The sequence below is a fragment of the Taeniopygia guttata genome, chromosome 2, assembly GCF_048771995.1.
Source record: "Taeniopygia guttata chromosome 2, bTaeGut7.mat, whole genome shotgun sequence".
NCBI classification, from domain to species: domain Eukaryota; kingdom Metazoa; phylum Chordata; class Aves; order Passeriformes; family Estrildidae; genus Taeniopygia; species Taeniopygia guttata.
This window is the reverse complement of record NC_133026.1, coordinates 69,136,584-69,162,714: the sequence shown is the minus strand read 5'-3', so window position 1 is coordinate 69,162,714 and position 26,131 is coordinate 69,136,584. Positions and strand designations below refer to the sequence as shown.

General features: G+C 41.4%; 1 protein-coding gene across 1 annotated transcript in view; it reads left to right on the top strand.

The window, feature by feature from the left end:
• The first annotated feature begins 13,143 nt into the window (after positions 1-13,143).
• Positions 13,144-26,131, top strand: part of MBOAT1 (membrane bound glycerophospholipid O-acyltransferase 1) — a 55,947-nt gene continuing 42,959 nt past the window's right edge. Inside the window, exon 1 of the mRNA XM_030265564.4 lies at positions 13,144-13,336. Within this exon, the coding sequence (XP_030121424.4) occupies positions 13,247-13,336 (90 nt within the window). The 5' untranslated portion in view covers positions 13,144-13,246. The remainder of the gene's footprint in view (positions 13,337-26,131) is intronic.

The following is a 26,131-nucleotide window of genomic DNA, read 5'->3' as shown; positions in this document are numbered from 1 at the left end:
CTCAGGAGTCACAGTGCCTTGTGGGGACAGTCAGGCCACGGCAGCGCAATCACTGAGGAAGCTCTCCAAGGTGGCTGAGGAGAGGGCTTTGCCTGCAGACATGGGAGCTCAAGACGGATACTGTCCCACTGCCTCTTCCTTTCCCTGGTCCCACAGCATGGGCATGGAGAAGATGCTTCCCACTAGTAGGCACAGAAGAACAGTGGAGTTGAAACAATTCTTTGTCCTGTTCAAGACAAACAAATGGCTACATCCCTCTGTTTACATGGCAGATGTAAACTGCAATCCTCGATGGTTTGAATTTAATCCAAAATCATTATATTGCTTGGTTTCAAGAAGTCAGGAAGCTGTCTCTAAAAATCCAAGCCCAGGCCCCTAAAATCAGTAGTGACATTTGAAAAACTCACATATCTGGAGTATGTTGCCCATAGTGGCACTGTGCAGCAATCTATAAAACATTATCTGCAGTCTAGCTGGAGAAGATAAATTCAGGTTAGATCAGAAGCCTAAATGCTTCCTTACAAGGATAACTCAGGCAAGCTGCAGACATCAGTGGAAACTGCAGGACTACGATAACTACTGTAGTGATGATCCCCCTCATTGTCAGCCTTGACTATGCATGGGATGGGAAGAGAGACCTTTCATTAACTATATAGGAGGCTGGCACTGCAGCAGATCCATATCATACCCTGTCACATAGGATGCAATTTGTCAGTTCCTGCGTAGCGAATTATGATGATATCTGTTTAAGAACATGTTTGCAAGCAGTCAGCTGGCAAGTGCATTATGCACTGGCCCATCTGCTACCACAGTAATTGGGTCATCCACTTCAGAAGAAGCTGTTTAGCCTGTGTAGTGATAGCAGCAATGACCTCCTATAAAGAAAGGCTGCACTGGACCAAGGATTCTAACAATGCGATAGAGGAAAGAAAGTGTTCCTATGGAACCAGCTGGAAACAGCAGAGCCTTCTTAGGCACATATTCAACTGAGGTTCTGGAGCAGGTCTAATTGCTCCTCAGAAATTATGCTGAAGGAAAGCACAGAAAGAGGTTATGAGAGTTATCATTACTAAGGGGACTGCACCCTGCCAAAGAGAAGGTTGCCAGGACTAGCTGTCTTCTTGTCCAGAACCACAGGTCACCAACTTCAGCACCCTTCTGTTAACATCTGATGCTGTCCATGTGAAAAAATGGTACTGGGAAGGAGCTGGAAGGTACTTTTAATTTGTAGGTTGGCATTCTTGTTTTGGAATCTCTTATTTAATAAGAGTTAATAACAGAGTTGGTATCTTATTTAAAGATAATCAGGATTGTGGTTACAAAGATTAAAAAGTTATAACTTATATTTTACCTGTTCATGACAGGAGAATCAGTTCTTCCTCTACACTAAGTATTTATTTTTCACCTCTCTGTCTGTCTCTCAGGGCAATTATCAATTAAAACAACTTCAATAGGACTATAACTCTTTTCTATCCCTAGCAATTTTAAAAGCTAGAGAATCTGCCTGTCTAAAGTTAGGCTCTGGTCTGAACAAGAAATACTTGTTGCAAAAAACTGATTTTACCACATCAGTTGGTTTCTCCCCACCCCCAAACTTTAACCCCTAAACCTTTTAATTTTCTGAGACAAGCTTCAATACCATGTGTGCAGAATGAGTTTCTGAGAGTTCAGGTGTCTATGATGCCTTGGCCACTTCCATAGGACAAAGTCATGTAAAAGCTTTTTGGAGTGAAACTCAGCAATTTCTCACCAATGCAGACATAGGGAAAACATGCAAAGAAATCTGAAAATTTCACCAAAACTTCTCTTCAAATATAAGGGAAGCAACTTATGACTATAATTTTTGGTGCTTAATTTCTACACATAGTACATATTTTCCAAATGAAGTCCAAAGCTGATTAGTGTAAAGAAAGCTACAGAAGGAAGACAAAAGAAAAGATGAATTCTAAAATTATGTTTGTTTAGACTTCATGACTGTCAGGGTCACTTCTGGCCTTATAGCCAGTAAATCTCTACCAGCAATATGTGAGGAGTGAAGTTTTCAGTTACATTAACGATTTCCATTGCTTATTTCACACATTTTTAATCCGCCCAAGGATCTAAGAGAGTCATCACTTGAACAAGACAACAGTTACTGCAAGTCAGTAATTTTTGACTTAACCTAGAAGAGTGCACCACTGCCGAGCAACCCATTTCTTAGATGAGCTGTAAAATATGCAGTGAAAAACTTTCAGCAAAGACAAGCTCATCACATTTCTGCCAGTTTAGGTAAAAGGCTTCTTGCTAGTGGTAAGGGAGTGACTTCTGAAAGAGGAGCTAAATAGTAGGACTGAGGCAGAAAGGGAAATACTCAAACATCTTTCCAATAGATGCAGTCCTATTATACATGCAACATCTAGCCCCTCATTTGAAGGATCTTTGTGTACTTTTCTGTTGCACCATTCTGATGGCACTTGGAGTCCATTGGCATGTGTGTCATCTTAGCCTTGTGGGAAATGCATGCTGTGCTATGAGATTGGTCTACCTGGACCACTAATAAAGCTAAACTGTAATTTGGATGCCCATCTTTACAGTAGGACAGATGATTACTTTTTATTTTATTGCACTGCTAAAAAACCTGAAATTTGTTCACTTAATACTGTAGGCATGGTGCTCTCTCTGAGCAACTGTTAAAGCAAACTGTGGCCAACTTAATCTGAATTGTTCTCCTTAACTACACCTCCTTTTTAAAATAGGAGTTTCACACTAATGAGACAGCCAGAAGGTGTGCTAACATCCATGATAACTTTGCAAGATATCTGCTGACGGATGTGATTGACATGAGACTTTGAATGTGAGCATCTTAGTTTCTCTTTCTTAAAAGTATTGACAATTTTTCTTTTATTATCCTGACTTTAGGCAGCAAAAAAGACTGATTCATCCAGGAAGGTCTAGCAAGTGGCTGCCTTTAAAACAAACATCATCAATGTTTTACAGATCGATCAGCAGGGGTCCTGCATTTCCCAGTGATGAAAATACACCTAAAGATGTCATTGTTAACTGGGTCATGTTCTTTTGGTAGGATTTTACTGGGTATTGGATCCAGACCTTTTCCCCACACGTATCAATATTACACACATAATGATAATCCCAGTGGTAATATGTTTATCATGTTATTATCACTGTGCCAAGCAGCTGCATTCATGGAGGAAGACCCTGTTTTGCTGGATGTTACACAAGCTCAGAATAAAGCAGGCGGCTCTGGCTGAAGGGGCTAATGATCTAAGTAGGAGGCAGGACTCAAAGCTGGATATAGACCAGCTGGCATAGAAGGCCAAGAAAACAATAAGACAGCACTAATCAGTGAATATGCTGTGATCTCAGCATAACAAGTCTCTGTTGACAAGCTTTCAGTAGAAAAGCATTTCCCCCTCCCCCTTGAAACAATAAGAAAAAGAAAAGTTTTAAGAAGTAATTAAAAAGAGGATAGTATTTTAATCTTGCATGATTATTGGGGTCAACTCCTAATTGTAAAACGGCAAGTTTAGAAGAAAAGCCAAGAGTGCTCATTTGAAAATCTAACATAAGGGCTAACGCTTGTCTTAGGGTGGATGAATAGACAATGGGAACCTAGAAAAGGAAGAATGGCATGAGAAGGAGCAAAACAGAATATGCAAAAACAAGAGTGATGTGTTCTAAGAAGTGAGTTTGGAAAATACACTTTGCAGTAGCTTTCTGACAAGACAATGTCCAATTTGCCAATGTTGAAGGAAAAAAGTTTCAGTAATCACAACAAGAGACAGTGAGAGGGTGCATGAGATTTTAGCTGAGTGGGTGTTTACTATATCTCCACAGGTATTCACTCAAGCAGGGTAATGAGATACCAATTTAAAGAAGAAAAAGGCAAAAGAAGTTAGAAAATCTTTACAACCCAGAATTTCTTGTAATTACATAATTAATATATTGGTAATCTTAAATAACATTAATCACCTTCAAACCATGCTTATCCCTAATTTTTTTTCCTTCGGACGTTATTTGGAAAAGTAGTGACTGTCCACAACTAGAACAATAATGCACACAATTAAACCTCTTTAACCATGTACTGAGGAACAAAGTGTTCAGTTAGCACTAATATTACTAGATATTTTATTCAGACTATACATGTTGCTGAGCAGTTATCCAATGGCATTAGTGGACAAAAACCTTTGTAGATCTTGGCTCTCATCTATGCAACAGTACTGAATGATTCCTGCAATGTAATTGAATCTTTTCCATAAGACTTTTAACTACAGTTGAAAAGGTTTGTTTGATGATACCAGCTTTTTTTCTCCTTTTATAGAACTGCAGTGTTACACCTACAGCTTTAAAAACTCTGAAATATCTTTCCACTAACTCTAAGTCTTAACTTGTTTCAACACCTTTTTTTTCCCACTATTATAATTTCTGCAAAAAGGATTTCTGGGAAAAAAAATTAAACTATTTATCTAACTTTCTGGAAAAGTTAAATTAATTTTTCTCTGTGCTGTACAGTTTCTCCTCTAGATGGTAGCAGAGAACAAAATCTAAGGGACCTGCACTGTGAAGACTGGGATGATATTAGATAAAAACCTGCTGCCAGTGAATTATGATTGAAAGAAGCCGAAAAGTCACTCTATAGTTAATTATCTTCGTGTTCGGTTTTCATTTGACATAGGTAAGAAGAGTTATACTGGATACACCAATAGTTCCTAGTAAACTGGAGTTTTGAAAGACTTTTATTATCAAAAACCTTAATGCAGTATGATTTGCCTTTACACAGCCATTATGCAAACCCTTCCTTAAAAATACAAACATCATTATTTGAATAGTCCTAAGCATCTTCTGTTTTCTTTATAAAACCTTATCTTGATTTTCTTAAGTGTAGTTGAACTGAAATCTCCAGCCATGTCCAATGGATTACTGGATCCTGAAGCATTTGCATGAACAAAGGTTCATGAAAACTTTTTTTCATATTAGCTATGAGGAATTAATATTAAAGCTCAATATTTACAGTTTCTTATTTTGCACAAAAAATACCCTTCCAGGTTTTTAGTTTCACGCTCTATTACACAGGCTTCTGTATCTCAAAATGTTCTGGGATGAAGAGTAGTAGAGCTCACAAAAAGATCCTATGTAAACCACCTTATTTTCAATTCACTTGTAAATGAAAAAAGAGAATCCTTCTATAGGTACATGTGCCTGCCTTATGACCACTGGTTTTGTTAAAGTCAAGACATTCATCTGAGCAGCAGGAAACTGCTGCACAAAACTAGGCTGCAAAATTATCTCAAGCCTGAACACAGAAGGCCTCACAAGCTAAAAGTGTGTGTAAGCCTCTATTCATTGTCTTCTGTTGTCTTTAATTTCGCATCAACAGATTCCGATTCTAATTCACTATTATTTGCAAATATTAGAAGTCATTATCCCATGATCTCTGAAGACTCCTTCAGCAGGTGACATTCCTTTTGGATAAGGGCGAGTTCTCCTTCGCAGCAGGAGGGATGGGCAGCAGAGGCAGAAGGGGCTCTGCTGGCTCTCTGCTCTGTGGTGCTCTGCAGTGGCTGCTGCCCAGGCCCCAGGCCAGGTGAGCTCCCAGCTGCAGCAGGGCACTCTTTGGACAGCCCCTAGCATCCCCCTGTGAAGAGGATGGCATGCTGCCCTGGCCCATCCAGCTCCTGGGCATCCTGCAAACAAGAGGGACCTGTGGGAGAGGGGATCTTCCACAGAGCTGCCATCAGAATAGTCCTTCATGAGCCGATGGAGATCCTGGGTGCTGGTGAAGACAAGCTGTGCTGCTGCTGGCTGACCTCAAGGTGAGCGCTTCTGACCTGATGCTGGTAGAGCTCCTTTTTGGCCAGGCGTCTCCAAAGGTTCACTGGGAACCCTTGAAGGACTTCCTGCAGAGCATTCCTGGCAGAGTTTCTCATGACAGAGCTCTACAAGGAATGCATGGCAGCCATGCAGAGGAGCAGCAAGCAGGCACAGCTGGAGGAACTGAAAGCATAAGCATGGTTTGCAGCCTGCCAGATGAGCAGGCACTGTGAGGGTGCTGCACTTGCCTGCCAAGGCACTGTCCCCTTCAAAAGCTGGTGTTTCTGGTAACTCACCTTTGCTGGGGTGGACTTGTGTATTGGGGAAAAATGCGTGGACAGGAAGCCTTCCGCAGTGTGGGATTGGCTGGAATCAAGTGCTGGGAAGCAATGCTGGGCTTCCTTCCTTCCTCAAGCACAGGAGCCCTGATGGCTGGCTGAGAGCACCTGCACAGCTGTGCAGCACAGCCTCCTGCCCCGAGCCAGCTCTGGGACTGACTTGCTGAACCTTGTGCTGCTGTTGCCTCAGCGCGGCTGAGAAGCCACCGGCAGCCAGCCTCTTCCTGAGGCAGCTGCTGGCCTTCTTTCGGCACACAGGCCTCAACACCTGCAAAACCCCTCCAGAAAGACAGCTTTCCAAAGCAGAGTCTTCCACCACAGAAGGTGGTATGGCACCAAAGGGCTCTCTGTCTCACAAGAGCAGAGGAAACCCAGCGGAATAAAGCAGGCAAACCTTTTCTCAGCTGGAGAGTGATTGCAGGCTCCCTAACCCATGCAGTTCTCCAATGAACCAAGGATCACCTTCCCAGTGAGTGAACACTGTGCTCCTGAGAGAGGCTCTTGGAGAAAGGTCTGATGCAAACCAGGCCAAGGGATCTCCTCTGCAGAGCAGAAAGGAGACTGGGACAGTATCTGTTCCTGCTCCAGGCTGTCCCTTACCACCTGCAGACTCCAACACTTCTGCTTTAGGCACATGTTAACTTTGTCTCCAACCAGCCCAGAGACCGGGTTAGACTGTCTGCTATGTGCAGGAGAACTGAGGAACCTGTCAGAGGAAAGAAGGTAAAGGGCGGCAGCTTTAGTCAAATCAAGAGCTGACTGCAGCTGATTCTACCTTTCCCTATCTCATCCCACTGTGGGGTACAAAGCTTTGTAGGCACCTCACAAGAAAACAAAAAGCCAAGAAAAAGGAGGAGAAGTGAGCCCTGGGCAGAGGAGAGGGAATGGCATCCAGCATGGAAAAAGAGAAGGAAGAGACTGAAGCTAAGCACAAAGATCCAGACGAGAAAGGGACCCAGTTGAGTACCAGGCTCTGCTGCTCATTTTTCCCAGCTCTCAGCCCTACCCTAAGTCAGTTCAGCTTGCTGGCAATGGACAGCCAGGACAGCATCCCTGGATGGTGCTGCACAGGGTTTGGGAAGAACTCCATGGCAGCTTCCCAGGGGCTCCATTGAGTCCTGTGCCTTGGCACTGGGGCACTGTGCATCTCTGCACCTGCATGGATTCCTAAGGACATTATTTCCCACAGGGATGAGGTGCCAGAGACAGCCTGTCACCGATGTCAGCACTAGCCCTCTCTTCTGGGCTGTAAACGATTCCTTGTCAAGCATGTTTCACAGAGAAAGGGGAACCAAGGCATGCCTATTCCTGCCTCTAGAGGTTTATCAGTGCCTTCTGGCTCTGTTGTTGCAGGTACCAATCTCCTGCCCTGGCTGAACCTCTGTGACCCCTGGGGCTCCTGCACCCGATGTCCACCAAAATAAAAGGGGCTTTTCTCACTCTGTTTTACTTTCTCTCTGTCCTATAATTTGTGCCTGCTGCCTCTGGTGGTCTCAGTGGGCACTCTGGAGAAGGGCCTGGCTCCCTCATCTTCATTTCCTCCTGGCACATTTAGAAAGAAACATATATTCGAATTTTTAGTTTATGTTTCTAGAGAGGTACATAATAATAACACATAACCCTGTCCCATAGTGATAGAGGAAAAGCTTTCCCTGGGAAAGAGTTGGCAGTGGGACATGGAGAGGGAGGAAATCCTTACCATGATTTTGGTGGCAGGTGGGAAGTTCTGAATCAGAGAGGAATTGTCCATCTTCCAGAGCACAGCACTGGTGGCTGTACCACAAGTGCTTTAAAGACCCAGCTGGTGCTTTTTTACACACCTAAAAGCCTGGAACGTAGCATCACCTTTTTCCTGGAAACTACTAGGGTTGATGCTGTAACTTGTGAGTTCTGGAGAGGAATTTAGCCTCGGACAAGCTTTTTCATAACTTATTTTGGAGTATGGAGAAAGTAAATGCCTTGAAAAATTCTTCTATTGAGGGAACTTGGGTTAGGGGCTTTTCTTCACCTGCTGTACATCAGTGCTGGGTGCAAAAGCTGGGGTCCAGTTTATAAAAGTGAATGTCCAGTGAAACTACTCTTAAAGACTTTTGTAAGGCAGTGGTTTATACATTGAAATGCATTGACACTAATCAGAGAGTTCACTGTATAAATAACATGCATAAAACATGTGCCTTTGAAAATCTGTAAACCATAATCATGAAACTATATGTTCTTGATATACAGAACTGTGAATTGGCTTACAGAGAATTAGTTTTCTTCTAGTTTACTCCAAATAAGAGATTTTTGAAACTTTTTTAGAATTGAAGAGTGAAGGATATTAACTAAAAAACCATTAAATTTGAATTAAATTTTGTTCCCACTAAGGACAAGGAAAAAGGAGGGATTCATTTATAAAATTGCAAAAATTAGGGCTAAGTAGCATCACAGGTGACAGCAAGAAAACTATGAACATTAAAGACATTTCTGGTAACCACAGAGGTTGTTGGAAATCTGCCTACTGCTTAAAAAAACCCTTTTATTTAAGGCCAATGTTCCCTGCACTGTAGTTAATACTAAAGATCTTTCAGTGTTTAGTATCACATGTGGTAGCAAGACTTGTACTTTCTTTCTTGAATTTTCAAAATCCTGTCCACTTCCTTATGACCTGTGTAGCTCCCAGTTGATTTTAGGTTGCTATTTCTATTTTACTTCAAGGCTTCAAAAATTCTGAGCTTGGTTTAGCAAAGCACCAGTGTTCACATAGTATAAGAAGATAGAACACCCTTTTCATGAGGTTATTACTAGATTTAAGTATATTTTCTTATGTAATTATAACAAATTTCAGTTACAACCAATAATATTTTCCATCACTTACATTGTAAGAAAATAAAACTATTAATATGCACATGAGTTATGTGTGCAGTGTGTGTGAGCACACAGCAAATGCCTTCAGCTCCAGCACTCACACACATCTGTAAGTTGATGGATACAAACGTTCATACACAGAATAATCTACAGAGAGCAGATGGCTCCATTGTCTATTGCCATGTCCACAACACTTCTTTTGATTAAAACTTAGATTGAAGGCTGTCAGACACCCAGAACAAAACATCCTTGAGTGCATCCCATTCAATCATTCTGATTGCAACTACTTAATAAACACACCCTTCCTGGAGATACTTAATTTGGTATTTATATTTATTATCTAATAGCTATTTTAATGTACTTTTGGGGTAATCAATCAAAATACCCAAGCAACAATCTTCTCCCTATATTTTCAAATGATCCAAATACTCATTCTGTTCTATTCTTCACACGTTTGTTTCACTGTACTTTATGTGAGACTGAGAGGGGGTTATATTTTTCTTATTTTCACCCTTTTTTTCCACAAACTAACTTTATTTTGGCTTTGACATGTAAAGGCACCAAAGCATTATTTAAAATTCACTGAAAACTGCAATCCTGTGGGATTTAAACATATGCTATAATGCTTTGCTGAAATTAGGAATCTCTGCAGGGAGACATGTAGAAGTTTGGTAATTTTCCCAGGAATTGCCAGTGAACAGATAAAACTCACATCATTTGCTGAGTACTGCTTGAACAGTACTCACATACCAATAACCCAGGCCTAACCTGAATTGTGACATTATAAAAACTCCCTGAGCAAGTTTAACTGCACCAATAGTCTTACATTTATAACTATGTATCAGCTAAATTGTCAACATATTTTCTTTCACAGTTGCAATAGGAAAGCTACCAAATCTTTTGGGGATTTTTCCCAATTTTAGTTATGGGAGAATTCTATCAGCTGCAAAATTGTGAGGTTTGTAAAATTAGTCACTCAAAAATAGATTTACTATCAAACAGGCCTTGATACGAAACAGAACACAGGAATATCTGTATGCTAGTTCTCTTTAACAGCAAAATACTTAAAAAATAAAACAAAAGAACAAAGTATTAAAAAACTCACAGCTGTATATAAGTTTAATAACATTAGATAAGCTTAACAAAATAATTTGTTTATCAAGTAAAACTCAGTTAAGCTATCAAACAGTGCAAATTCATACAGGAAAACTATTAGCAAGACCACCAGGATGTTTCTTGCCTAATTTCTTATTTTAATTCAGAATTATTTGTTACTCATTAACAGTTGGTTTCCTTAAAAAAAGGAACCTGACACAAAATTCATGTTGTCAGTGTTTTGCAAGGTGAATGATAAAATGGTTATACCTCTATTTCCAGTCTGATTTGCTTTTCTGACAAAATGTATCCTGTCTTTCTTACAAGGAAACAGAGGGGGAAACACTTTAAAAGTTAAGTAACACAGGGATTTAATATTCCCATGAAAGGAAATGGTAATATTGGACTGTACTAATTACTCTTGTTGATGTCTGTGAGTCTTTTAAGCATGGAAGGCACACAGGAAACCATGATATAATGGGGAAAATGCAGTCATTGTACAGAAGTTATACATCACAAATCTATTTGTGTTCTCTAAACACCAAGAGTGATCCTGTCAAGAAAGTATATTTGTATTTCCAGATACAATAAGGGGTAAGGTTTCACACCCGAAGACATAAAATAATCACAGAATCACAGGAAATACTTCCCCCTGGCTTACTAGCTGTTAAAAAGAAAATAAATAAAGGATGAGAATAAATGCTGAATTGGAAGTTAATACAAAGAAATCTGTCCTGTTGAGCACCTTAAATTTTTGGAAAAGAAGATAAGAAGACCAAATTAGCAAGGATATGAAGTAATTCATCATATTCAGAGCTTTCTTATTGAGCTGAAATGGATTTAACAATGCTATATGTGGTGCAATTTAAAGACATTTAATATTGGTAAGTGTAAGCAGGAAAAGGCAAATCTTGATTATACATACACATTCGGCTGTAAATTAGCTACTACCTCAGAGAAAATAGACTTTGAGGTCCCTAGGGATGATATTAGAGATTCTTGGTAAAGGAATGAAGAATGACATATTTCATTGCCACAAAACATCAGTCTCTTCCTTTCAAAGAAAACAGAAAAGGTTGAAAAGGAAGGACAAAGATACCAATAACTTCCATGTAATTAGAGATTAACTAGAGTCCTCAGTGAGGACAAGAGGCAACTCGGGGTATATGAAGTTATGAAAAGCATGGGGGAGGTGATTAAGCAATGATTACTTGTTTATTTCTCAGAGCACAAGAACAAGACAGCCCTCAATGAAATTACAAGGCAGCTGCTTTAAGGCAAACCAAGGGAAGTACTTTTTCATATAGCACATAATTAAACAGCAGAACCCATGGGATCCTGTGGAGGTCAAAAAGATAAGTTAATTCAAAATATATTAGAAATGTAAGATTGGCCTATGGGTGGCTATTAAACATGATATTCCAGATGAAATTTCCATCTTGGAAGTCCTGATGGCTACAGTACAAGGTAAAAGGATTGCTATGTTCCTTTGTATCTGTAGCCAGCTTTGCTCTAGTTCGTTTCCCCGGGCTTCTTGTGCTAACCCACTTCAAAGTTGCCATCTCCTTCCTTCTTGTGCTCTTGTGCCTGACTTTCTCCATCTGTCTTTCCCTCCTTCCAGCTGTTTTCCACACAGCCCAGATGGCTGAGCACTGAATACAGACATACAATTCCTGTGCCTGGAACCGTGTGATCCCATCCTGCTCCTCTAGTGGCAGAAATAGGTGGAGTCCAGTCACATAGAGTGAATATGAAGGGGAGAAGAATGCTTATGGTCTGCAGAAATATTATGTGCTGACCCCCTGAGTATCCACATGGATTATATGTGTTTTCCCCCCAGAACTCTGGCAGTTGATGGCTCTTGGGCAGTTTCACAAACACAGTGAAAGGCATTTCCTTGATTAAAAAAAACCTACCATGTCTCAACTTGAAGTCACCCTCCCGGAGGTACTAGATTTCCACAGTGAAAAAAAGCTTTGATATTATCTGTACTGTGTGTGTCGTAAATCACTTTTATTCTGTTCCCAAAAGCAGATCAATGTTTTTAGCCAAAGCTCAACAAGCAGCCTGCTTGGGGCAGACACAGCCCATGGAAAGTTCCATGCGGAGAGTTTCAGGCTGACAAATTTTAAACTGGAAAGAGCAACTTATAATGGAAAACGTTAAAAACTCTCATGCATGCCTATCCAGTTCTTCCAAACCTCTTACTTTCTCCACTTAAAGTATGTGTGTGCATGTATGCATGTGTATATTTTCACATACATTTAAACTAGCACCACTAAAATTATACTAAGAGAGTGTCGTTTTTGTAAACCTCCTTCCCCACTGAACAGCCTTTGCCTGGGTTTTCCAGCACAGCACAGCCTTGCGCAGCGTAAGCAGGGCATTTGTACATGGCACAATACCATTTTAAGCCACTATTACAGTTTCAGCTACCGCAGTTGGCAATTACTTGAAGAAAACGACCAGCCTATTGAAGAGCTACTGTAACCAAGCCCGCAAGGATCCTTTGGGATATTCCAGGTTCCGAGCATGCCAGCAGCTGTGAGCTGAACAGAGAGCTTGCAGCGGCTGACCGAGCTCTCCTTGGAACACAATGCCACATTGTCCGGGGCAAGCGTAAGAACACTACTTCTGCAGATAAGATGAGCTTGGCAGAAGAACTTGCAAGATAAAGATATCGCTTAAAGCTTACTACTCAATTTTCCCTTTTTGTCCCTTGTGAAGGGTCTCTGTATAAATAAATAAGTAAGTAAATAAATATTTCTTCCTGGGACTGTGACACTCTAGCTTTCCCCTGCTTGGCGCAGCTGCGAGCTCTGCCGGTGCCTGACAAGCGTGTGCTTTTGGCAGGAACCTGCGGCCGGGAGACTCCGCCGGAGCAGCGGCTGTCCGTGCGCTCCCGGCCGCACCGAGCCCGCGGAGCCACCGCGCCAGGGGCACCGCGCCCGCGGGCGGCGGGAGGCGGCAGATGCGGCCTCAGGGATGGCGAGGGCTTCCCGCTCCCCGCCCCCGGAGCCCGCCCCGCCCCGCCCCGGCCGTCGGCGGCGGCCCCGCCTCACGGAGGGCCCCGGGGCGGGCGCGGCGCGGAGCGGGCGCGGCGCGGGCGCGCAGGTGGCGGCGGGGCCGTGCGGCGGCGGTACTGGGGGGGATGCGGCATGGCCGAAGCACCCGGAGCCCCGCACCGCACCACCGGCTCCACCCTGCTGCACCCCCTGAGCGCGCTGCTGGGCATCCCGCTGGACCAGGTGAGGCTGCGAGCCGCGCCGGGAGCGGCGGGCCCGGGCGGCATCCTCAGCGCGGAGCCCCGGCCGGCAGGGACGGCGGGTCCGTCGCTGTCACGCCGTGTCTGCCCAAGGGCCGCGGGAGCTGCGCGGAGAGCCCGCGGCAGGAGCGGGTGTGGGCGGGGGTCGGGCTGCTGTCTCCGGGGAAGCGTTTCGTTTTTCCCGGCGATGCCTGGCGCTTTTCCTGCTCTCGCAAGAAGTCGCCGCTGGATGCTGCTGGATGCTGTCAGTCACGGTGCTGGGCTGACTGGGGCAGAGTTTGGAATGCTTCAGGAGCTCGGGTGCTGGTCCCGCTCTGGGAACCGCGTGCGGAGATGCGGGGCGCCGTGTAGGGAATCCTTACGTTCAGGCACTGCTTTCGCGGCTACAGGACTGTAGAAGGGAAGCTCAGAATCCGCTTCCTACCTAGTCCAAGTGCATGATAGAATTGAGAAGTGCATATATGGAGATAGGCAGAACACACAGACACAGAAGTGGTCTTCTGGGAGGGCAAGTTTGCATTGAATCTTTAACAGCATCATAGATTTTTGGCTGTGGTTGTGTTTTTTAATTGTTTATAGTCTCCTAGTTAACTTTATCCCTAACAGGCAGAAAAATGTTGCTCTCCCCTACCCCCTGCCTTTTATTGTCTCTCAAGCCTGCATGCACCTGCTGCCTTCCTGCATTCTTTCAGCAACAAGGAAGTTAAGTCTGGAAGTTCATACTGAACAGAAAAAGTCTCCACCAAACGACTAGGAAGTTGATCTGTGCTCTAAGAAACTAGGGTTGCAGAGGTATGTTTGGTAAAATATCAACAGATATTTTAATCTCAGAAGATTGAGATTTATTTGCTTTCTTCTGTTTGCAGAGTGAGTGGTGCTATGTGTCATTTTTTACTACTGTTTGTTTTTAAAGCTGAGTAAGGAATATGTAATTTTGTGGATTAAACTCCTTCATCTAGCCATGCCAGTTTGCCCTTTTTTTGACAGAAAACAGGTTTTGATGCAAGAAGATAGATATGTTGCTCAACACTAAAACAGTCAAACAATAAAGACCTATAATTATCTGTGAGCTATTAGTTTAGGAAAAGGCACATGAATAGTGATCACTTCTTTTTTGAGGTATTCCATGCCATGATTGATGTATACAGGAGCACCAAAGAAACCAGGAATAGCAAACGTTTACTGTTCCAGCTTGTTTGTGGTTGCCACAGTGTACGTACAGTGTTAGGCTGACTCAGTTCCCAAACAATGAAGTCTTGACAGACTGCAATTTTTCTTTCTAAACTTTCAAAATGTTGCCCTTCCATTAAGCTGAGGTGATACAAAGATGGTGTTGTTTGTGGAAAAGATTCATCTCTTGCTCTTCTGGGCCTGAGGATGCTTCACTGCATCTGGTTATGTGCTGTGTTTGTCCCTGAGCTCTGGTCTCATGGATGCTGGTGGTGGGCACTTCTGTGTTTGCTGGTTTGTTTCTCGAGCCCACCACAGAAAGCAGGGGGCACGTGCTCTGAGCTCAGCAGTGTGGCTGGGGGTGTGAGTGTGTGTGCATGTGTGGGTGCTGTCCCTGCCCATGACCCTACTGGCTCAAGTGGCACAGGGCAGTGATGGGCCAGGAGGAACCCCCCTTTTGTGGGGTTCATTACAGAACTGCAGCTATGCTGCAGTGAAATAGAACTTTCCTCACCTGAAAATCCCTCTATTTAATTACCCCTGTGAGAATATGCCATCAATACTTCTTCAAAATTTTCCCCGCTCCTCTTGCCCCACTGCTGTATGCTGCGCCATGCCAAGCATCAGAGACTTCTGCTGTCTGGAACAGGATATACCCAGATTGCGGGTATGCATGGAAGCACTGTGCCACCACTGTTCCCTTAAATTGCATGAGTCTCAACTCTGACCTGCAGTGCTAAGGCCCTCAGAAGCAAAATAAAATCTTTTTTATATGACTTTTCTGCCAGGTGGATTGCTTCCCTTCCTCGTAAGATTGAGAGAGTGTTTTGCTGAAGCAGAGAGAAGTTCAGTCACATGCTCCTCTGCACAGAATGGAGCTCTGTATATGAAGGACAACTTTGCCAGATCTGAATCCCGTGTGGAGCAGGGACTGGTTTTACAGGAGCTCCTTCCTGCAGTGCTGACAGGCTCTCCGTGCTTTCTACTTGGTGCCCAGGCTGCAGCAGAGGAGATATCTCTGTTTTGCCATTCTGTGTCCCTGTCATTGTGCTTAGCCTGTTGGATGGTGACAGCCCCAATCTCCCTCTGGTCCATGCAGCTGGCAGTCCCACATGGCTGACCCTGAACCTTCAAAAATTCCAGGATGTACCTGGAGAGCAAGAGGTTAAAGGTGGAATTTAGACCCTCCAGGTCAATGTAATATGTGAAAGCCATATGTCTCTGTGTTAAATGAACAGAGGACTCGTCCCTTCTTTTATAGAGATGGTTTTCCATGAGAAGTCTGCTATGAGAGATATTTCACTCAATGTAAAAGACGAGAAGAAAATTTGAGCTGGAGGTCTGAGAAATGAAGGTTGTAATCGTTACCCTTCCATGGCTGGGGCAGAAAAGCTGTGGCAATGGTACTTGGAAAATGTTTTGTCATCTCAGAAGCAGCTGTTGTGTCACTCAATATGACTATGAAAATGTTGTTATTCACATTGGTGGTTTTCTTAAGAAAAAAATTGCAACTTGGGTTTAAAAGCAGCCCAGAATTACAGAGGATGGAGCTCCCCTCTGCACTGTGTACCTGGCAGGCAGCTCACATTTTGTTTAGGAGACAGTGCACTACATGAGGACATAACAGTGTTTTCTGCTTTAGATGCTGAAACAATCCTGATGTGTCAGCATGTCTCTTCAATGGATGATTGATTTTTGAATTTAGCACTGAAGTACTATTTTTTAAGAAGTGCTATATGTGGTAACAAGATTAATGATCTTGAAAGAGGATGAAAAGACTCTCTGTGTTCAATTAATTTTCATATCTCAGGAAAGCAGACTTTGAAGTTTAGCTGACTTCTGCTCTAAAAATATCTGTCTAGGTCAATGGTATACCTTCAGCAGCATTTGCAAAAGAATTTTGGGGTGTTTTTTATTTCCATACCATGTATTCTCCAAACTGTTGATGCTGGAAGTTTGTCTCTGCCTTTTGCTTATACAGTGACTTTTGGCAAAGTATACACATTTTTGTTATAAATGTCCAAAATCACTGATTTTGGGATATTGTCCTCTACAATAAATCAGTGAGATATGGGAAGTTAAACATTAAACTTGATAGTGTAATTTATGTAAACAAAGCATGTGCATGTAAAAATACTGTGAAGAAAACTATTTCAAGCTATATTAAAAGTAATTTAATGGCATTGTTTATTCATATGCAGTTTTACCGCGCCTTCCGAAGCTCTAGGCATCTCTAGAAGTAATTCAGGCTCGGAGGGTTAAGACACGTGATTAAAAAGTTTCACTTCCCAAGGTTATTTTGTAGTACCCTTGATATGCCAGGTCACCTATTGCTTTAGAAGTAGCAGCTCTAGTGCAAAAGGTGAATTGCTGTACAGCAAACCTTACATTTTAACAGGCCTTGTTACCCTGACCTATTGTCAGACAGTACCAAGGCTGTTAACTTTGAGGGAAGTAAGTTCAGAGAAAATTTCCTCAAAAACCTGTATGAGCATCTTCTCATTTTATATCAGAGGGCTTTTAATTTTGGTCTTTCCTTTGATGAGGCCAGCTATGTTTCCCCAAAGCAGAAAAAAAAAATTCACTTGAAGTTAATTTTGTCTGCTGGTGGGAATGAAAAATTTTTCATTTTAATTCTTTCATTGTAGGTCATATGCATATTTATATTTTGGCAGCAGTTTAAATAAAAAAACTTACTGTGGAGAGATTCTGGGACATGCCTCTGAATCTTGGGATAGTTGGAGTATTAAAAATGTCTTTCCACCATTCCTTAAGTTTGAAAAGCTCTTTACAAAGCATGCTGGTAAACTGGTTTAAAAAGGAGAAAGAAGAAAAAAGTATATGTATCTTTTTTAACTTTTACAAAAAATCAACATGTGTTCTAATCCCAAATCAGGGATTGTTTTGTTAACTTTTTTTTCCCTTAACATTTTTCTTTTTTTTTTTTTTTCCTGTCTGACTTCAGTTTTACTTCTCTACTTTTTGATTTAACTAATCAGAAGATCTGTTTGTCCCAAGCTTCTTTGCATGACTTTTTTTAATCCAGATTTTGGGCAGTGTAAAGTCAAATAATAAACTAACTTTCTAGGAACTTAATGGACTTTAGTCTGTGAACTTTGAGGAGCCTTTAATGGTTGTCAATAGAGACATTAGAAAATGTAATGCTGAGGAAATAAAGGTAATTTGTTACATACCAAAGTGAGATAACTGAAGGTGGAAGTTCGATAAAGATTTAAGCTTTAGTATCAGGGTTAGTATTAGGTTTTTAACTGAAAAAAGCTGCTCTGATGCTCTGGAAAAAGCTGTCATGGTTGGTATGAACTATGCTACATTTCAATTTCCTAATGGTGTCATTTTACAGTTGAAAATTCTACATTTCCATTTTGAATTGCAGCAGTATTTGTTACATTATATCCCTCCCTGCCTAACACACTCATCTGCAAAAAAAATAATAAAGCCATGTAAATCTTAGTTATTTGAGAAGCAAAAAGAAAAAATAAAATTTGAATTCAACACATTTCTAGAGAAATATTACTTACATTGCTAAAAACAACTTTAATTTTGAACTTTTCTGACTTTTGAATACTTAGGTTGTTTTCCTTAAAAGAAACCATTAGCTTCTTATTATAATGCCATGAAAGCATGATGTAAATAACAGAGGAAGATTCTTACTGACCCTCATTTGGGTCCCCAGTTAAACAGGTGCTTGTGAACAAGGCAGTTCATAGTGCATTTACAGTAAATCCAATCTCTGACTTGTTTCAGTCACTTGTGCAAGGTCCAGGAGTCTGTATCCTCCTGGGACAGAGGTATGATACTTTCTTCCACAGTTTAAGGTCCCAAAGGAGTCCCAAAGCATTTTTTTTCTGTTCAGGTCAGCTATGACTAACAATTACATTAAATACACATTCTCCTCTGCTTTGGAGATGTGTGCTGTCTTTTCCAACACGTTCTCGCTGTATTTGGCACTGTAGTCTTGAACCTTATGGCTGATGTCTTGATACTATGAGTATAAATATTTCCACATCCCGCATGCCTTGAAAACAAAGCCTGTCCTATTAAGCTTTTTGATTGGCAAGGGACAAAAGTGCAACTGGGATCAGCTGCTTACAATTTTCCACCTTTTAAGCATTTTCCTTCTCATCTGTGTTAAGCAAGGTCTGGAAAAATAAACGTTGAAGGGCTGCATAAAGCTCCCTGATATCTTCTCTGCACATTAATCACGCCAGCACTGATTTAGTGGTGCTCTGCAGCTATTTTGAGAAAATCTGGAGTAGTGATGAAGACTCTTGGGCTCCAGCATAGGGGTCTAGGCACTGAGCACAGAACTGGCTCTGTGTTTTCGGGGGAGCCCCTGATGCTTAGGGATTTGCTGTGCGTTTGCCAGCCTGGCACGGTATTTAACACTCTGGCTGCTCCTTGGCTCTGGTTACAGTTCACAAGGATGGGCAGCGCTGGAGGCAGGCTTGCCAAACTGCAAAGTGCTGCTGCTAGTCCCTGGGCAGGGGAGGCTGCAGCACTGGGCTTGGCATTACTGCAGGAATCTAACCTTTTGTACTTGTCCAAAATCAAGTAACAGGTAACATGATTTTTAAAACACGACAATGGTCCACATTTTACTTTGGAGTGAAAAAAATCCTTCTCTATGTTACTTAGTAGTTACATAGAGAACTACTAAGATAACCTTGAGGGTACCAAACTTGATCTGGATGCTTGGATAGTCTAGTGAGGGTCATTAAGGAACTCTTCCAGCAACTCAGCCGCACTCTTAAAAGTACAGCCTGATGCAAAAGTTTCTACAGTTAATTCACTAATGGTGATGAGGGTGTTAATGTTAAAATGTAGTTTGGACCAGGAGTGTGCTTTCGGAAGGAAGCCCTTGACTGTCCCCGCTGGGCACACTTTGGACACAGGAGCGCCTACACAGGGTTCCTATCTGAGAATGTGAAGCCAGAGTGCTCCTCAGGGACCTGCAGTGCCTCAGCTGTTGAGGGGCACACAGCACTTGAGTTCAGCTCCTCTGAACTGGGACCCTCCAGACAATGAGTCACGGGAAGGAGTCACCTCTCCCTCAGCTGCTTTGCTCTTCAGTGCCATTTCTGCTCACCTCAGCACTTGCTGAGATGGACATGGTGGAATTCTCTGGCCTTCGTCTGCTGGTTCCTTCAGCGCACAGCACTGGTCAGGCTTGTTTGGTCGCTCCTGAAGAGGTGGAATCCAGCCCAGGGCTCAGGCAGCTCAGCCAGGCCTGCCTCTGCCAGCAGAGAGAATGAATGGCCCATGGAGAAAAACAGCGAAGGGAAACCCTTTGGGTGGTCCTTTCCCAGAGCAAGATTGCATCACTCTCCCTTCTTATGACCTTGATTGGGAATGTTTATTTTCACCAGTCCTTTTTTTCCCCCAGCTTAAAGCATTTTAACCAGCTTTTGCAAAATCGCAGGTAGCAAAGATGCACAACCAAAAGCACACATTCTGACATAAATGTTTTTATTTAGTTTTTTGGATGGGGTCTACTTCCAGTATGTTGCAGCCTTAATGGAGTTGAGTGGAAATATTTTTTCTCTAGTGTTTTTTACTTCCCTCATGATAAGACATTTCCAGGCTTTAAAAAAACAATCTTAATAGTGTGAGGAGAAAAACTCTTTTTTGAATGAAATATGTTGAAACATTTACAAATTTCCAAAGAATTTGTTCTCAATCCTTCCTCTAAGTGTTAGTAAAATACCCAAATAGAAGGCAATTTTTAAAACCAAAATGCAAAGTATTAACTAGACAGCTTTTCCAGGCAGGAATGATTTTAATTTTTTTTCTTCAACGGGAAATGGTACTCATTGTTCTGAAAACTTTTAATAAAGTTAATCAATCTGTAGCATGAGTGTTGCCATGCTATCTGGTCTGAGGCAAAACAAATACTAAACATCAGAACAACTCTTCATTTCCCTTTTTCTGGTTGCTTTGTCCTTGTGAGATTTGGTGTTTACCTGGTGACATCCCTGGATAATGGGAGTTTTGCCTGTACTCTCATGTTACACTCTGCAGTGTAGTGGGTGGAAAGCTGTCTCAAAGCACATGAGCTGCCTACCTAGATGACTTAAGCAAAAAGCAAATAGACCTGAGTGTGTGTATCTGGCTGCTAAATCCCAGACAAAGACCTAGCAACCCTATGGAATAGCAAGTTTTAAATTTTCGATCAGTGAGAGATTATATTCTGTGGTCTTCAAGTTCAGTGAGTGTGTCAGGTTGGGGACATCTAGGATGGAAAAGGGAGGCAAGAAAATACTCTTTTAAATAATTTCTTTGGATTACATGCAGAATACTAGAAAAGCTAAATAACAACTTCAGGCCAAGAAACAGACCTCAAATGCTGACTGTCATGAACTGGGTGAGTGTTTGCTGCTTCCATAGGCCCTGGTCTTGTGGCAAAGCTCTAATTGGACTTCAGCAATTTCTTCATTTGTGGTTTCTTGTTCAAGTGCAATTTGGCCCTGGTATGTAGATAGGGCAGGAATGGGGAAGGCAAAATGACAAAGCAAAACCTAAAACAGTTGAGGACCTGCTGCTTTCAATATTTCTTGAATAACTCCTGTGCTTGTTTTCATGCTCATATATCGGTTTAAAGTAAAACTTTATTTTTAAAGGACCACTGAGTAGAAAAGTTTTCATTTTAAACTCTTACATCTGGCTTAAATGACATTATAAGCTGGTGAAAGTAGCTTTTTTTTTTCCTTTTACCAGTGCAAAGTAGTGTTAAAGAGAGTACAGTAGTGACTTTTTTATCTCATGTGCACACATACAGAGGGCAGGTTCAAATCCCTGACTCCTACAGTTTGCCTTAAGTATTTATACCAGCAAATTCCAGCTGATAGATCACTAATTTATCTGTTGTAGAGAGACTTTTATAATTACTATGTTCACTCATAAGTGGAGTTTAAGTAGTCTGACATTTACAATTCTTATGTGCCAGGGTTTCTCAGGATATTTTGCCAACTATGCTGTATTGAGGGTGAAAACAAAGTGTAGACAAACAGAGACAGTGACTGAGAAGTTAAAGTTCATTTTTTAAAAATGAAATCCAGTTTTTTGATGACAGCATTAGGCATCCACAGTGAATTGTAGGCACGGTTAGGACCCACAGCTGTCTTTGCCTCAGTGTGTATGTTTGTGTTCATGCTAATTCTCTAGAGGCAAAAAATTGTGGTCTGTAGTTGCCACAGCAACAATAACACTGCACTCAGAGTATGGGTGGGTTTTCCCTACTTTGTACAAGAATGTTGAAAGTGTAGGCATATTGCTGTGAGACACTGTGAAATATGATAGACTCTTGAGAGAGAAAACACTTGTTTGTTTTTTGTTCAGAGAATATAATTATAATTTTGTGTTACCTTTATTGCCACTTCTCTGATAGGCTATTATTTCCCAATTTGCAAACCTAACATCGCATAGAGGAAAATGGGTCCAGCAGTTTGGAAAAAGAAAGTTTCAGAGGTGTTCTGCTGATGTTAATCAGTAAATAAAATGAGGATAAGAACAAAGAATGGTCAGGGCAGAATGACATAACTATATTTCTGTTCCATTGTGGTTGGTCTTGTCAATGAAAAGATGACTGTAGCTGTTCTTTCCCATGAACCAGGATGAAAATTTGAACTAGATAAAAGAAAGAAAATTACAGGGTAAGCTTATTTTCTTAAGCCTGCTAAAGCAAAGCAAAGTAACGGAGAGGTTTGCTTCAGAAATGTGACTTTTAAGAGGGATCATGGTGAAAGTGTATGTGGGTGGCATGAAAGAAATCTATCTAGGCCTTAGATCATGTAATAGAATGTGTGAAAGATCATTTAGCTTCAACCCTTATGCCAGGGAACTTCCACTTACTCAGAGCCCCAGGTGGCCTTGAACACGTCCAGGGATGAGGAGTTCACAGTGTTTTTGATCATGCGAAGAAGGGACTTATTCCCTTCTGTCTTCCAGTGTTTCTTCACGTTCAGAGAAACGTGATAGGCTGCAGATTCAACAGTGATTAAAATTAAGGTGTTTTTCATGTAGTCTAGACCTGGCTGTGAAACCCTTTCAACAGAAGTCTGTGAAGGCCAAGAACTTGGCCAGAACCAGAGTGCACTTGTAAGTTTATATGAAAGACATGAGTTTCTAGGGTAAGCATAGCTTAGAAGAAAAACCTTTTGGAAATACCTGTTCTTTTTCTGGCTCCTTTCAGGGCTTATTCCACTAGGCACTGGTTTCTGTCAGCCCTGGTTCTGGTGTTGCTAATGCCTTTAGGATCCCAAATCACTGCTGATAGTCCAAAGCATGGCTACTTCCATTGTGGATGGGTGGCTCTGCTAGAGTCATCATCACCTCCCAGACCTTGACTCATGCTGGATTTATTACTTGAGTTTCTTCACATGGTGATAATATAGCAGGAAGCACCAGATCTCTGCAGGGAAGATTAGCCAACACCCTGGAGATGTCACTTCTCTCACATCCCACTTTCAGGCAGCCCCAGCTGCAGCTGCCCTTCTGTTTATTAGTTTATATAAAAAGTAGCTGGCTCCTTATATGATTTGAAATGTATTCCCCTGTTGGGTTATCCTCTTACTTTTCTGTTCTGATTTTTAACTGCTGGGGGATTTTTGTCCATATGCTGAGCACTTCCCCTCTGTACAGTTCATGCTGCATATCTTTAATGCTGTATTTGATAGTTTCGTGATCTGCATATATTTTTTGAAGGGATTATGCCAGCAGGTGTCTGGTGAAGTGTGCCTTCATCCTTTTATAGGGTTATGACATCCTCCTCTGTAGTCTGTTACCTATCTGTTTATCAGTCATACGTTTTTATGTGTACCATTGCCTCAGTTGCCTAGGTGTCTCAGGCTTCCTGTTTATTTTTCTGCCTAGATAGAGTTGAGTTAGTGTTTAAATGATTATCAGGAGAAAATAGATTCTGTATCTGACTTCTCTCTTTCTTTTTCCTGTGGCACTTCAGTTTTTGAGCATAGTCACTTATAAAGATGACATACCTGACCAATTTTAGAAGGCCCTAAATGGCTAGCATGCCTGTTTGCTGTGTTTGGGATCATGTTTTTGCAATTGCTTGGAGAATTTCTGCCTATGAGACGGTGGCCTCATTTATTTGCTGACAGGTGGAACTAGTAGTTTGTGCCCTGGAAAAGCTTCAGGTGGTCTTTGGGGACCCAGGTTGTTGGTCACATCCAGCTCCTGAATCTCCTCTCCCTTGTCCCATATAAACTCCATGCCAATCAGTGCTCGGGTGTCTCCCAGCGTCAGAGAAATTGAAACGCTCCCCAAATCTGAATCTGCACCTTGGTGCTACAGCAATAGTGGGAAGAACACCATGTGTATTTTGAGATAGCGAAGTTTGCTAAAAATCAGACCTGAAATGTTTTCTCAAAGTGCCTCTGAGATATCCAGATGTTAGTGGTATCAAACCGTGCGACAGAGATGTGGAAGTACATTTTCTAAGCCAGCTGGGCAGATCATGCAATGTCCTAGTTCTTTCAAAGCATGTTTTTTTAGGCTTTATGTGTAAAGCGCTTGCTTGAGAAGGAAATTATAATTGTTTATGCAACTTAAAGGATTATTGAATTTCTTTTCCCTGGCTATGTTCAAATTCTTGAGATTTTGAGTATTTTGAGAAGAGTTCACTTGGAGTTTTTGGAATTTTGTTGTTGTACTTTGTTTCTTGGATAATAAGTTGCCTGTCACTGCACAGTAGGAGCATCACTGTAATAATTTTAAAATGTAAGGACATTCTTCTCTTTTTTTCCTAACCGTTGAAGAGGAAAAAGTGAGACTTATTGCTGTTGCCTAAGAAAAGCAAGCTAAGTTTCTGCTATTGCTGACTCATAAGCATGGCCAGAATACAAAAATACCATGATTAAGCAAAGGTGAGTGAGTTTTTTCCTCCTCATATCACAGTTATCTTTGGAAAATATGAGTGTTACAACCCAAAGTTCTGCTGTACTGCATGCAAATAGAACTATACAGCTCCAGTGGGGGGATATGTAAAGACATTAATGAGGCAAGGAAATGAAATATTTTTTCCTCAAATATAGTATAGTGCAAATAAAATTAATTTATAGCAGAAGCCAAATATATCTTCTTTTTTTTTTTGTTTGTTTGTATTTCTTTATTCACCAACTGACGCTTGTTCATGCTGTGTGTTTTCCTGTTAGTTTTTGTTTTGATTTGGTTGCTAAGTTTGAAAACTAGGAAATGTGGGCTTTTTTCATTTTTGTTATTTGTTTGTTTAATATGACGGGGCAACCCCTCAAATTCCTTCAGAGCATGACTTTTGAAAGGTACTGATGATTTCCAAATATGCTAATTTAGTGGTGGTTGAGATGTTTGACTTGTGCCAAGTCCTGAGCACTTGTCATCTCCAAGTTACTTGTTTTCAATAGTGTCTGAAGCTGAGTACCTAAAATTAGACATGCTCCAAAGTTCAGCTTTCAGAGATATTTGCTGTAGATGTAAAGTGCCTGTAACAGGCATAACTAAACAGCTGGGGTTATGTTCTTGTCTTTTTGCATGGTTCACAATCCGAAATAGATGACATAAAGCAAGTATGCTGCAAATTCTGAGCAGAAATAAGGAAGGAGAAAAAAAGCCACAACAGGATATTGTCACTGTGCACATTTTGTTGGTGTCTTCTCTTCCTGCTGCAGTTCTGAGGGGATTAAAAATAAGTGTGCAGCTCACATAAATGAAGGATAGATAAACATGTCATATATTGAAAACCACAGCGTGATAATTTCACTTTTAAACTGTAGAACAATAGGAAGGACCAGTATTTTGTGGTTGTGAAAGTGAATATCTGGAGCTGACATTTAAGAGAGGTTTGTAAATTGTACATGGTCACTGTAGTAGCAAAGGAATTAAATGAAGATAATTGTGTTTGAATTAGGAAAAAAAAAAAAAAGCAGCACAGACACAGTTCTTTGGAAATAGGCTAAAAATAAAGAAAATATCTATCTAGAAAATCTGCTGGCCAGCAGAATCAAGTGCCTTGGGGAAAATGTGTGACTCGGCAAGCTGCTGGAAAATATAAAGTTTTCATTGTTTTTGGAAGCAAAAAGAATGAGTTTTACTATCTCTTATGTTTGCAAATATAATTGTCTAAATATAAACTGATTTTTCCAATTAAATGGTTCTCACTAATGTTTACTGCAAAAAATGTGGTTGTGCATATATTTCCTGCCCTTGTGCCATGCTTCTTTTTTTCCCCATGTGAAAAAGCTCTCTGATGTGCATCTGATTGAGCTGACTGAAAATTAATTCTAAAGAAAAAAAAGTTCTCTGCAGATTCACTGCATACTTTCCCCGCCCTTTGCTGTTGGCTTCCCAAAATTTTGTGTGTCCTCTTCTGCCCATGAAAGGTAGCTGGAAATACTTTCTGTACCTCTTTCACCAAATTATGTTGACTGCATTAGTGGAGAGGGTATGGTCTCCCTTTATTTTGCCAGGTTGGAGCATAAGGCAGCAACCTAGATCTTCACCTTTCCATGTTGATGTACCCCAAAAATACATTTCTATGCTTGTTTGAAGCATTTGCTTTGTTCTTCATCCTTTCTGCAAGTGCTGTTCCTGTGTATTT